The 15021-nt window shown below is 37.3% G+C and overlaps 1 protein-coding gene across 1 annotated transcript; it reads right to left on the minus strand.

Annotated features, from left to right (window-relative positions):
• Positions 1 to 1483: 1483 nt before the first annotated feature.
• On the minus strand, positions 1484 to 14866 carry LOC117319575 (lysophosphatidic acid phosphatase type 6-like). Its single transcript, XM_033874359.1, has 9 exons — positions 14734 to 14866; positions 9772 to 9860; positions 8989 to 9147; positions 8192 to 8259; positions 7554 to 7654; positions 6412 to 6501; positions 5123 to 5294; positions 4376 to 4511; positions 1484 to 2872 (listed from the first exon to the last, which is right to left on the minus strand). Exons 2-9 carry the CDS (start codon positions 9809 to 9811, stop codon positions 2796 to 2798), a joined length of 843 nt encoding a protein of 280 aa, XP_033730250.1. The 5' UTR covers positions 9812 to 9860; positions 14734 to 14866; the 3' UTR covers positions 1484 to 2795.
• Positions 14867 to 15021: the final 155 nt, after the last annotated feature.

The raw sequence follows: 15021 nt of genomic DNA on the forward strand, positions 1-15021 counted from the left end.
AGGTACACAAGAATTCTGATGTCGCAGAAAGCTTCAAATTTAGCGGACGGGTGCAGTTATTTTTTTTTTTTTTTGACTGTTATAGTGTTAAATAAAGAAGAGATCAAAGAGGGATCTTTGTGCCCACCACTGAATGATCCATATCGGTCAAATGAAAGAGCAATCTTTTCTCTTCTTATTCCTTCTTTCACTCTTCTTTCAAAACGTTTAATAACTTTATAAAACACGATATAGCAGGAGTAACCTGCCATTGTCAAAATCCAAGATGGCCACCAATCAGCCATGTTGTTTTCTGATCGGTCCCAGAATGCAATATGTACAACTAGGGACCAAAGGAAATGAACATATGAACTACTGGCGATTTTGTTTTCTGACTGGTCCAAAAATGCTGAATGCATCATAAGGCACCAAGGGGAATCTACATATGAAATTTGAGAAAGATCCCTTCAGACTTTCTGAGATAAAGCGATAACAAACTTCAATTGTCAAAATCCAAGATGGCTGCCTACATAATTAGGGACCAAAGGGAACCTACATATGAAATTTTAGAAAGATCCCTTTTGTACTGAGAAATAGTGATAACAAAATTCAGTTGTAAATGACATTAAGAATGTATATAGTACAACAAGGATATAAAAAGTTCCAAAGGTTTGGTTTGGTTTGTTTTTGTTTAACGTCCTATTAACAGCCAGGGTCATTTAAGGACGTGCCAGGTTTTGGAGGTGGAGGAAAGCCGGAGTACCTGGAGAAAAACCACCGGCCTATGGTCAGTACCTGGCAACTGCCCCACGTAGGTTTCGAACTCGCAACCTAGTGGTGGAGGGCTAGTGTTAAAGTGTCGGGATACCTTAACCACTTAGCCACCGCAGCCCACAGACTGTAACTCACACCATATTGGTGTTCATCTGATGAATATTCATAAAATCAATAACAAGACCTTGAAATATCAAGATAATACAGGTAAAGGCAGGCTTAAATTATGAAGAGTTGACATGAATATCTCAATGATAACAGCTAATACTAAAGAAAATGTACAAATTTTAACGATTCTCTACATGCATGTTTTTAATATCTGGTAACAATTGGAATAACTTGTGCTACCATTTCCTGACAAAATTACGCTGGAGACAAATATTATAAGTAAAAAAACAGAATATATGGAGGATATAAAACAGTGTCTTCAATAATATCAAATATATTTCACGAGCACGCATGAAAAATATAAATATTAGCCACATGAGTGAAATATACACTGCCCTACAAAAGTCCTGTTACAATTATTACGTAAAATACAGCGAAGTTAATCTCAAAGTCTTTATTACAATTTGTTAGAATCATAACTTCTTAGGATGTTTTTGTTCATGATTTCTAATGTTCATTTTTCAACAGTGCATATGTTTTGTTACAATGGAAATCCTCTAAAAGCAACATTCTGGAAATTTTCCTCTTTGTTTAATATAAATTTCAAAAATGCATTTCTTACTTTTTTTTAACTGTTAATCTGTTAAACAAATTTAAGTGAAAGAAACAACTTATTTTTATTCATTTTTGAACATTATGGAAAATAAGACCCTCCATTCCCTTTCCCTGCAAATTCAAAGAAATGAGGTATTTTTCAAATAATTTGCAATCGTCACTTACAAATGGACTATCTTACGGATATTACAACACTTTTTGCAAATTTTGTTGGCTAGCCATTCGATTTAAACGTTCCAAGTGTAACAGAACTTTTGGAGGGCAGTGTATTACTGAAGATTCTGTTTACTGCAGAATATACTGAGGCCACTCAGTCTCTCCCAGAATTCATTACTGTCACCTGTCAACAGCTCACAAATGTACCCCAAATAGTGACGTTATGTATTCTATCTTGAATTATGATGTCATATAATATGAAGAAGAGCTATATGCAAATCTTAATTTTCCCCATTGTCGTTTGTAAGCAGTGTTCTGATTGGTCAAATCAAAAGTGATATTTTTTTTACTAGTGAAAAATATTGCATTTAGAGAATGAATAATTTTCGATATTTCACTGGTAAAAATGTAATCATTAAGATTACATATATTATGTACAATGTGTAATATAAATTATATGGTACATTCTACAACATATTTTGTTAGTTTAAAATATTTGAATTTTTGATATGTATAATACTGACTAGAAAGACAGACACAATGAAGACTCAATGTTGATTTCAACTAAACACATAAATTATGGTAAATTAAAGTTAACCCCTATTTTGGTTGAAATCAATAATATTTATATAATTACTTCACTATTAAATAAAGCACTTCTTGTTAATTGTAAAGGAGCAAAATGAACACTTTCATTGTAAATGTCTGAAGACTTTTCAATTAATCTTTGCAAATAACAGATTGCGAACCAAATTCCACCTCATAATTAAAATTGCTATACTGTAGACAAACATATTTTAGCAGACTCAAAGTTTAATGTATTGTTGAATTTATGAATTTAAACAAGTTATCGGAACAATGAATTAGCACACCAAAAATAATTGCCACAGGAATCACAATTTAGCAATTTTTTTGTCGCCAGGAAAAGCGTTAAAATAAGATTATCACTAAGATGTGTTCATTTACAGTATACCAGTCATAACAATCAGGTTTTATATCAGTTAAAAAAGGTGGAGAATAGTCATGATAATATCAGGAGTGTCCCCACTGACTAGGGAGGACGGGCTCTTATGATCATGATTCCCTGAAAACCATAGGGACCCAATCACACTATAAGTGATATGTGAAAGACAAATTGATTGTACTGTTAAAATGTCCAGACATCACATTCCTGCTGGTGTTTCTGATTGCTCCCGAACCTCCTCAGTCTGAATTTCACCTTTCTCCTCCTCTTTGATTTCTGCAATAAACAATTGATTCATACGATAAGAATTTTATCACAAACAATGCCAAATTTTCGGAATTTTTCTATTCAATTGTTAAGGTTAAACCAGAGTAAGGACTGGTTCAATATGTCGGTCTCTAAACCTGTATTTTTAATTCCTTTTCAAAGTTAAAATAAACTTAAATTGTCTTTTACCAGACAAATCCTACAGAGTTTGTAGCTAGCATATGCACTCACTCAAATTTATCAGGCATCTTCACTCATTTTGTATCGTAATATACCAATTTACAATGTATATCCACACCCTAAACCAACTACAGTGTCAACATCGTAAAACATTACTGTAACCCAAATTCTATGTTTTAGTCACTGATAACCAGAGTGACTTCAGATGCATCATGACGCTCCAAATCTATATTTCCATGACTGACCTATTAACATATAAAGTGCTTCCAGCCTTCCACTCAGGGTGGACTTATTGAATGACAAGGAAGATAGTGTTTGTCGAGTTTTACTTAACTGAACTGAAATAGGCATAGGTGAGCAAGATCTTGTACGTTAAATTCAGTATCATTTTTTGAAGTTTGTATTACATGTAATAATATAAACGTAAACGATAAGTAAACTATTTATTTTACAGTTGTGAAACAAGTTATACCCGGTCATATTGATCAGCCTTGAAGGCCCAGATGGATGCAGGAGAGGGATTTCAGTGTAGGAGGAAAACAGATTACCCAGTGTTAGGCAGGTGACCCAAACCTTTTCAGGTCAGATCAATGATTCAACCAGCATTAGTGATAGTTTTGTGTTACTATGTCACCTAACCATACTTAAACCCTTCGTCTCCAATTAGGAGGTGAATTTATCGCATCGATGACAATAAAAATAGCCTTTGCTTGAGTTTTTATTCACACAACTAAAATTAGTAGCTGTTACTGTAACACGACAACACCATATGGTTTACAATAGTTTATTTCTTCGCGCTGTGTCTACTTGGTTACTCTGATACCTGGTAAGACTGTTGAAAAAAGTATAAAAGGCATACATGATATCACAATTCAATTAGAAATTGAGAGTTAGATACAGTACAGCCCCAAAACGAGTTGAACTGCCCATCATACGGAGCGATACAGTACAGCCACAAAATGAGTTGAACTGCCCATCATACGGAGCGATACAGTACAGCCACAAACTGAGTTGAACTGTGCATCACACCGTCATTTTTTGTCTGGACTTATCAGTTAACTACGGATATAAACTGTTGATACCCAGGTGACTTAGCAAATCACAAAGTGGTTGAAAGGAATGGTCGAAAATTTAATTAACAGCATAGTGATATATCAACAGTAATTAGTATGCTTCAGTGAGGTGGCACTATAAATCAGCAATCATACCGCAGCCACCTAAAACACACATACGCACTAACCACATGCATGCATATCGCACGATAGGGCGTTAAACAAGCAAAACCAAACCAACAGTAATTTATATGTATACCTGGACCATAGTTCAACATACCTTTATCAATTTGTTCAAGTATATCAGAATTACAGATCGAGTGAAACTCTTTTTCACGTATCATGAAAGGTTTCATGGCTTGTCTGAACTGTTTTAAGGAACATAACGTTGAGTCACATCCCCGAACTTTCATTGGCTAGAAAACAAAGAAAACATTTGTGAAGAATATGATTTTAACAAAAAAATAAAATTAAAATTTTAAAATGAGTTATTTTTTACATAATCATTGTTTTGAGAAATTTCAAAACCTATTAAAGAGCAATTTTCTTAAATAATGTTTTTGGGAAATGTCAAAAATTTATGAAGAAAGAAAATCTATTCCACGACCACTTATAAGAAAATCTGGGAAAGTTAATGATCATTTACTAAAAAAAAGGACTATAATATCACTCCTCATCTTCAAAAACTTCAAAAAGTCAGAAAATCATGCACATAGATAATATATAATAGATAGTCTTATATTTAGTGAAAACTGTTATTAAAGTCCTTTTGATGGAAATGGAGCATAGTGGAAAATTCAGCTAAGTCTAAAACATGTCAAAATTTTGAAACATTCAACCTAACTTTGAAGCATTGAGGTTTGACCAAAAAGGAACTTTTAAAAAATCAAAACATCAGTATCCGACACTATTAATGAGTACATGACAAACTCTACAAAACATCTTAATCAACTTTATGTGGGACAGATATAGAGACAAACAGACCAATGAATGCCTCGTGTCGGGTACACAAGTGAAAACTTCTCACCTTTCCTTTATAGAGAACTTGAATAAACTTTTCATTTTTTTCATTTTCATACAGTTCAAATCGCAGATCTACTGAGTAGGGCGGCCATTGTTCATCCCATATACCCAGCAACCCTAGCATCCCAACTATCGTGGAGTCATGTGTTGCGAACAGGAACAGCTTCTTAGCATCCCTGGTATAGGGTAGAAAGATAGAAAATGTTAGATTAAAAACAAGAGGCCCAGATGGCCTGCATCACTCACAGACAGAAATTTAGAAACTATTATATAAAAACATGAATTAGATAAATGAATATCTGAAACTCTTAAGTATTATTCATCCCTGGTATCAGATAGAAATGAAATGTTTTAAAACAAGAGGTCCAGAGGGCCTGCATTACTTACAGATAGAAAGATAGAAAATGTTAAATAAATAGATAAATAAATACTTGAAATCTCTCATGATAATTTACACTAAGAGTATATATACATATAACCTTCAAGTAAAGTGTTATGGTCCATTAAGAAATTCAATTTTTTTTAATAGTTTATATTCTGTAACATGTAATTAAAATGTGGTCTTACATTTGTTGAAAATATTGTGAATTTAGATGAATAAATTTGATAAATTGATACTTGAAATACCTCATTATAGTTTACACTAAGAGTATATAATTAATAAACTTCAAGTAAAGTGTTCTTTTCCATGAAGAAATTCATTTTTTTTTCATAGTTTATATTCATGCTGTAACATATAATTAAAATGCGGTCATACATATTTTGAAAATATTGTGAATTTGAATGTCTATGCGATTTGAATGCAATATGTATACAATACTTTGATGTGTAAGTTGTTGTTTGAATGTGTCATTTATGTGTTATATGTATGTGTGATATGTAGGTACATGTACATATATATATGATCTGAATACACTACCTGTCTTCAGAATATTCATGTATGATGTGTATATTTTGAACAAACACAATTTGTATGCATGCTCTATATGCATAATTTGTGATGGCAATTTGTGATTTATCTGTAATTTTTATTTGATTTATTTATAATTTTTATTCGATTTATCTGTAATTTTTATTTGATTTATTTGGAATTTTTATTTGATTTATTTGTAATTTTTATTTGATTTATTTGTAATTCTTATTAATGATTTATTTGTAATTCATGTGTGATTTAACTAATTTTTATTTTATTTATCTAATTTTTATTCATGATTTATCTGTGATATGTATTTGTGATTTATTTATTATTGGTATGTGTAATTAACTGTAATTTGTATGCAGGTTCATTGTTACCGTTTATTTTCCTCAAGGTCTCGTATATTATCCATCACGTAGGTCATAAGGGGTCCAGTTGATAGTCTCGTAATCAAATGACGCTCTGCTCTGTAACACATAAATATATCTTTTTATCACATAATGCATTTGATTTTCCTTAACAATATGCAAAAGGTATCGCATAGCTAAAATGACTATTGCATGGTCATGTGCGAACTATTGAACACCTGTGACGTTTCAGAATTCGGTCAAGTGCAAACTATTGAACACCTATGACGTTTTGGAATTAAGTCCAACCATTTCAAGCATCTACGTCACTCAGATGTCAACACTGCCAGACAACAGTCATGGTAACTTCTAGGCCTACAGGAAAGTCAAGATTTCAGTGATTCTAGGTGTGTTTTAGTGATTATGTAATAAAACAAGTATATCATGGGTGTCAGTGACCAGATAACAAGCCTACCTACTTACTCAACACACTGATTTTTTCCACTTTTTTGGGAATGGAACCAGAGCCATTGAAATCAGGAAATTTAGAATAGTTCATGGAAAAATTCAGACTTACATGTATATGCCTGATAAGATAGAGTAAGCAATAATAAGGTATAGTTTATCAAGTGACTTTTGAGTTTTGTTGAATTTTATAGAAGTTAACAGAACAATTTGGTCACTTTGATGCTTACTGCATTATAATACAAACTTTAAACACATCTTTTTTCAGATTTTAAAATCGGGAATTTTGGAGAGAAAAAAATGGGTGAAAAACTGATATTATGCATTAGGAATTCAGACCCAATGCCAAATTCAGACCCTAAATTCAGAGTAAAACAAAACACCACAACTGTTCATTCATATACATGTACATACATATTCATATATATATTCATTGTCATTCTTGTAGTAAAATTGTCATGCACTACAACTCCTAATATGTATTTACAGCCATTTGTAAGCAGACTGCAAACTGTAAGACAAACGTGTCACAGTGACACTACTGTCACAATGAATATGTGACATGACAAAATTGTCTCTGTAGAATCTTTTATAGAATTGATCTAAAACAATATTTTTTGCAAAAAACAAAACTTTGTAAAATGCTTTCAGTGTGAATACCACTAAAATAAGCTTACCACTGAAATACTTATGTTTACAGTACTTACTTGTGCTGACCACAAAATGTAGCATACATCATCTTGCTAGCCATTAGTTCTATCATGTCCCATAGAGGCAAGGCATAGGGAGGCACTGGTAGACCATGGGCCTAGCAACAAGGGGAGGTAATTATCATTACACAACACATCAACAAGGGGAGATAATTATCAGTACACAACACATTGTCAAAGGCAGATAATTATCAGTACACAACACAAAGACCAAGGGAGGTAATTATCAATACACAAAATATTGAGAAGGGGAGCTAATTATCATTATGCAACACATTGACAAGGGAGATAATTATCATAGCACAACCCAAAAAATAGAGGAAGTAAATATCATTTGCAATACCTAGAAGGGGAGATAATCACAAATCACCAAAGCAAAACAAATAAAGGGCAGATAACCAGAAGCTGACCACACAAAAATTACAGTCATATTAACAAAGCATAAAAAATTGATGAAAATCCTTAAAATATTTTCAGTAAAGACTACAAGTAATTTACTAAAATGAGAAATTCTTTAATCACTTTCAATATTTCAAAATAGAAATTGTAAGATTGTCTCCCTGGCCGAAATGTTGCAATATAAAAGCAGAATGAAGACAGGTTGGTTTATTAACCATGACAAAGATATAACTTACCTTACGTGCTACTAAATCATCACGAATACCAACAAAATTTAAACCTACATGATCTTTAAAATTTACACCTGAAACAGAAAAAATATAAATCTCTTCACTCATTTACCCAACAAACATAAAAGACAGAAATAATTTTCTGGTGCATTTTCATGGAAGATCACAACTAATAAATCATATAAGTATTACACACATTTTCGTAACTACATGATAAACCATAAAATCAACCCTTTGTCAACTTGACTTAATGAACACTTTCACAAACTAAATTCTATACATTTGAATTAAAGCACATTTTCAACATCATAATTTAACAAAATCTTTCTCAAGCAAAATTCTATATCTTCTAATTTGCATTTAAAATTTTTCCATTTTTTCAACATTTTAACTTACCATGTTTATTTTCAAACTCAAATCTTAACATAATTTCAACATATTTTCATTTTTTAACATCATGAATTATCAAAACATCCTCAAACTAAAGATTTATCGCCATATCTTCAACACTGGGGCAAGTTAACAAAATGCTTATTTCAACACATCCAATGTCCATAGTGACTTGCCAAGGACTTCCTTCAGCTCTAGTCTGTTTAACAATTATTTATACTTACCAGTTTTCAAACTTTTGACATTGTGACTAACTGAAGACTTTCTCCAGGTCGAGTCTGTATGGCAGATATTCAGACTTACCAATATTCACACTTTTTACCATTGAAACCTACTGAAGGCTTTCTTCAGCTTGAGTGTGTTACCAGATATTCATACTTAGCAGTTTTCAAACTTCTGACATTGTGACTTACCAAAAACTTTCTCCAGCTCACGTCTGTATGGCAGATATTCAGGTTTATCAGCAATGTGAAATAGCACTGAGTGGTTGTTTTGTTTTAATACATGACAACGTTGAATGCTAGGAAATAGGACTTCGTCTTTTGAATCAGCAACATACACCTTCACAGGAGCTGTAACAACCAAACTCATGCTAAATCCGTTATTACTACTGAACATTGTCAAAAACATTGTATCTTGTATGGGGAATAACAAAAAGTGGAACCTGACTTTACTGACCCCTGACTTAAACGACATGCTGTAACATCTGACTATATCTAACAGGACAGTCAAGGGTAGAAATTGGTGTGTGCCATCTTGTAAAGCAAGAGCTTACACTACATCATGAAAGAGACAAGCATTATAATCATGAAACAATTAATGGCGTTTAAATTTTGAGCATTACATGTAAAATTTTCCCCATTCAGTCAATTGTATTTTCCAAAAAATGCTCAAGAAAAACATTGTATTTTTATCCCAGCTGTTTATCACTTTTATAGAATGAAAAGTTTTTGATATTTCACCAATGTAATAAATTAAGTTCTCTGTAAGTCTGTTTATCAAAGACAGTATACTTTCGATACCTGTACATATGTCATGGTAACTGATTACACCTAGTCAGGTATTGTTATCACAATGACAATGACAACAGAAATGTCGAACATTCATCACTAAATCAGACAATATTGAACTACAAGTATCCACAATAAGCTTGTGATCTAGACAGTTCTTCTGACCACAGACCATTAACAACTTACCTATTTTCCGTAGATTTTGAACACCAAACATTCCAGCCATAACACATCGTAAACTTTCTATTGTCCTTTGGACATTTGTTGACCGACCCCTGAAACCAAATTGACATCAGGTAACAGTCAACATACTAACTTCAGGGGACTAAATTCAACGATAACAGATGAAAGCCTATGATAAATACTGTCTGTCTACCATTTCCCATTGAATCCCCAGTACCAGTTCTATGTCTCTCATTATTCATGTGTTCCTATTTACCCATTTTGTCTCCTAATACACATTGTGTTCCCCATTACCAATTGTGTTCCCCAGTACCCATTGTGTCTCCCATTACCCATTGTCTCCCATTACCCATTGTGTCTCCAATTACCCATTGTGTCTCCCATTACCCATTGTCTCCCATTACCCATTGTGTCTCCCATTACCCATTGTCTCCCATTACCCATTGTGTCTCCCATTACCCATTGTCTCCCATTACCCATTGTGTCTCCCATTACCCATTGTCTCCCATTAACCATTGTGTCTCCCATTACCCATTGTCTCCCATTACCCATTGTCTCCCATTACCCATTGTGTCTCCCATTACCCATTGTCTCCCCCATTACCCATTGTGTCTCCCATTACCCATTGTGTCTCCCATTAACCATTGTGTCTCCCATTACCCATTGTCTCCCATTACCCATTGTGTATCTCATTACCCATTGTGTCTCCCATTACCCATTGTGTCTCCCATTACCCATTGTGTCTCCCATTACCCATTGTCTCCCCCATTACCCATTGTCTCCCCCATTACCCATTGTGTCTCCCATTACCCATTGTGTCTCCCATTACCCGTTGTCTCCCATTACCCATTGTGTTCCCCATTACCCATTGTGTCTCCCATTACCCATTGTGTTTCCCATTACCCGTTGTCTCCCATTATCCATTGTGTCTCCCATTACCCACTGTGTATCCCATTACCCATTGTGTTCCCCATTACCCATTGTGTCTTCCATTATCCATTGTGTTCCCCATTACCCATTGTGTTCCCCATTACCCATTGTCTCCAATTACCTATTGTGTCTCCCATTACCCATTGTGTCTCCCATTACCCATTGTGTTCCCCATGACCCATTGTCTCCCATTACCCATTGTGTCTCCCATTACCCATTGTGTTCCCCATTACCCATAGTGTCTCCCATTACCCATTGTGTCTCCCATTACCCATTGTGTCTCCCATTACCCATTGTGCCTCCAATTACCCATTGTGTCTCCCATTACCCATTGTGTTCCCCATTACCCATTGTGTCTCCCATTACCCATTGTGTCTCCCATTACCCATTGTGTCTCCCATTACCCATTGTGTTCCCCATTACCCATTGTGTCTCCCATTACCCATTGTGTCTCCCATTACCCATTGTGTTCCCCATTACCCATTGTGTCTCCCATTACCCATTGTGTCTCCCATTACCCATTGTGTCTCCCATTACCCATTGTGTTCCCCATTACCCACTGTGTCTCCCATTACCCATTGTGTTCCCCATTACCCATTGTGTTCCCCATTACCCATTGTGTCTCCCATTACCCATTGTGTCTCCCATTACCCATTGTGTTCCCCATTACCCACTGTGTCTCCCATTACCCATTGTGTTCCCCATTACCCATTGTGTCTCCCATTACCCATTGTGTTCCCCATTACCCATTGTGTTCCCCATTACCCATTGTGTCTCCAATTACCCATTGTGTTCCCCATTACCCATTGTGTCTCCAATTACCCATTGTGTTCCCCATTACCCATTGTCTCCCATTACCCATTGTGTCTCCCATTACCCATTGTCTCCCATTACCCATTGTGTCTCCCATTACCCATTGTGTTCCCCATTACCCATTGTGTTCCCCATTACCCATTGTGTCTCCAATTACCCATTGTGTTCCCCATTACCCATTGTGTCTCCAATTACCCATTGTGTTCCCCATTACCCATTGTCTCCCATTACCCATTGTGTCTCCCATTACCCATTGTCTCCCATTACCCATTGTGTTCCCCATTACCCATTGTCTCCAATTACCCATTGTGTCTCCCATTACCCATTGTGTTCCCCATTACCAATTGTGTCTCCAATTACCCATTGTGTTCCCCATTACCCATTGTGTCTCCCATTACCCATTGTGTCTCCCATTACCCATTGTGTCTCCCATTACCCATTGTCTCCAATTACCCATTGTGTTCCCCATTACCCATTGTGTCTCCCATTACCCATTGTGTCTCCCATTACCCATTGTGTTCCCCATTACCCATTGTGTCTCCCATTACCCATTGTGTGTCCCATCACCCATTGTGTCTCCCATTACCCATTGTGTCTCCCATTTCCCATTGTGTCTCCAATTAACCATGTGTCTCTTATTTACCACTGTGTCTCCCATTACCCATTGTGTTCCCCATTACCCATTGTGTCTCCCATTACCCATTGTGTTCCCCATTACTCATTGTGTCTCCCATTACCCATTGTGTCTCCCATTACCCATTGCGTGTCCCCAATAATGACAAATGCATCACCAGTACCCCTTGTTTGCCCAATTAAGACTAGTATATTCCTCGTACTCCTGTATTTCCCCAATAAATTACCAGGGTGTCCCCACTACCTGTTGTGTGTCCCCATTAACGACTGGTAAATCCTTAGTACCCCCTGTATTTCCCTAATAAATGACCAGTGTGTCCCCAGTACCCCTAATGTGTCCCCATTAATGACCAGTGTGTCCACAGTACCTGTTGTGTGTCCTTAATTAATTACCAGTGTGTCCCCAGTACCCCTCGTGTGTCCTTAATTAATTACCAGTGTGTCCCCAGTACCCCTAATGTGTCCCCATTAATGACCAGTGTGTCCCCAGTACCCCTAATGTGTCCCCATTAATGACCAGTGTGTCCCCAGTACCCCTTATGTGTCCCCATTAATAACCAGTGTCCCCAGTACCCCTTATGTGTCCCCATTAATGACCAGTGTCCCCAGTACCCCTTATGTGTCCCCATTAATGACCAGTGTGTCCCCAGTACCCCTTATGTGTCCCCATTAATGACCAGTGTGTCAACAGTACCCCTAATGTGTCCCCATTAATGACCAGTGTGTCCCCAGTACCCCTTGTGTGACCCCCATTAATGACCAGTGTGTCCCCAGTACCCCTTATGTGTCCCCCATTAATGACCAGTGTGTCCCGTGTACCCCTCGTGTGTCCTTAATAAATGACCAGTGTGTCCCGAGTACCCCTTATGTGTCCCCCATTAATGACCAGTGTGTCCCCAGTACCCCTTATGTGTCCCCCATTAAGGACCGGTGTGTCAACAGTTCCCCTCGTGTGTCCTTAATTAATTACCAGTGTGTCCCCAGTACCCCTTATGTGTCCCCCATTAAGGACCGGTGTGTCCACAGTACCCCTCGTGTGTCCTTAATTAATTACCAGTGTGTCCCCAGTACCCCTCGCGTGTCCTTAATTAATGACCAGTGTGTCCCCAGTACCCCTCGTGTGTCCTTAATTAATGACCAGTGTGTCCCCAGTACCCCTCGTGTGTCCTTAATTAATTACCAGTGTGCCCCAGTACCCATCGTGTGTCCTTAATTAATTACCAGTGTGTCCCCAGTACCCATCGTGTGTCCTTAATTAATTACCAGTGTGTCCCCAGTACCCCTCGTGTGTCCTTAATTAATTACCAGTGTGTCCCCAGTACCCCTTGTGTGTCCCCCATTAATTACCAGTGTGTCCCCAGTACCCCTTGTGTGTCCCCCATTAATTACCAGTGTGTCCCCAGTACCCCTTATGTGTCCCCCATTAATAACCAGTGTGTCCCCAGTACCCCTTATGTGTCCCCATTAATGACCAGTGTGTCCCCAGTACCCCTTGTGTGTCCCCCATTAAGGACCGGTGTGTCAACAGTTCCCCTCGTGTGTCCTTAATTAATAACCAGTGTGTCCCCAGTACCCCTTGTGTGTCCCCCATTAAGGACCGATGTGTCCACAGTACCCCTCGTGTGTCCTTAATTAATTACCAGTGTGTCCCCAGTACCCCTTGTGTGTCCTTAATTAATTACCAGTGTGTCCCCAGTACCCCTCGTGTGTCCTTAATTAATTACCAGTGTGCCCCAGTACCCCTCGTGTGTCCTTAATTAATTACCAGTGTGTCCCCAGTACCCCTAATGTGTCCCCATTAATGACCAGTGTGTCCCCAGTACCCCTTGTGTGTCCTTAATTAATTACCAGTGTGTCCCCAGTACCCATCGTGTGTCCCCATTAATGATCAGTGCGGCCCTGGTGCCCGTTGTGTCACTGTATTCCCCATTAAGGACCGGTACATCCCTAGTACCCCTGTATTTCTCCCATTAATGACCAGTGTGTCCCCAGTACCCCTTGTGTGTCCCCCATTAAGGACCGGTACATCCCTAGTACCCCTTGTGTGTCCCCAGTACCCCTTATGTGTCCCCCATTAATGACCAGTGTGTCCCCAGTACCCCTTGTGTGTCCCCATTAATGACCAGTGTGTCCCCAGTACCCCTTGTGTGTCCCCATTAATGATCAGTGTGTCCCCAGTACCCCTAATGTGTCCCCATTAATGACCAGTGTGTCCCCAGTACCCCTTGTGTGTCCCCATTAATGACCAGTGTGTCCCCAGTACCCCTTGTGTGGCCCGGTACATCCCTAGTACCCCCTGTATTTCTCCCATTAATAACCAGTGTGTCCCCAGTACCCCTTGTGTGTCCCCCATTAATGAACAGTGGTTCCAGTAGGCCTACCAGTCGTGTGTCCCAGTTCCAGTACCAGTCGTGTGTCCCAAAGTATTCATTTTGTGGCATTCATTACCAAGTGTACCCCATCACTCATTAAGTGTCCCTCAGTACAGATAGGTCACAGAAGAAAATATTCTGATCGAAGTTCCCAAACATTTTTTTTTTAACAATTCCTAAATATAATTTAAATATTTAGTGTACATATAAGACCTACAAAACTCTGCTGGGATCAAAATCTTCTGTGATGAGCTTTGCTTTGTATATGTATTCTTCCTTGAGTTTCTGTCCCAGTAAAAAGCACTGCTGTTGTCCTACTGTAGTCAGCTGTCCTGCCACACAGCCACCCTGTCAACCATCAAATTTAATTGATCCATTAAGTTTAATTGATTATTCTAACAAATACAAACAGCTGTCAATACAAAATAAGAAAAAAAATTTAAAAAAAAATTTTTGTTAGGGCCCCCAAAAAAAAAAGGAAACCAGTTTCCCCAAAATGAAAAAA

Source organism: Pecten maximus, unplaced genomic scaffold (assembly GCF_902652985.1).
Source record: "Pecten maximus unplaced genomic scaffold, xPecMax1.1, whole genome shotgun sequence".
Taxonomy (NCBI): Eukaryota; Metazoa; Mollusca; class Bivalvia; order Pectinida; family Pectinidae; genus Pecten; species Pecten maximus.

What these genes read in the sequence shown, in the direction of transcription:
- LOC117319575 (XM_033874359.1), bottom strand. Translation starts at nt 9,811, where the DNA reads ATGGCTGGAATGTTTGGTGTTCAAAATCTACGGAAAATAG. An exon ending in GACCTTGAGGAAAATAAACG is followed by an intron (nt 5,295 to 6,411) that starts GTAACAATGAAC and finishes ACCCTATACCAG; the next exon opens with GGATGCTAAGAAGCTGTTCC. An exon ending in AAGTTCTCTATAAAGGAAAG is followed by an intron (nt 4,512 to 5,122) that starts GTGAGAAGTTTT and finishes TTTGTTTTCTAG; the next exon opens with CCAATGAAAGTTCGGGGATG.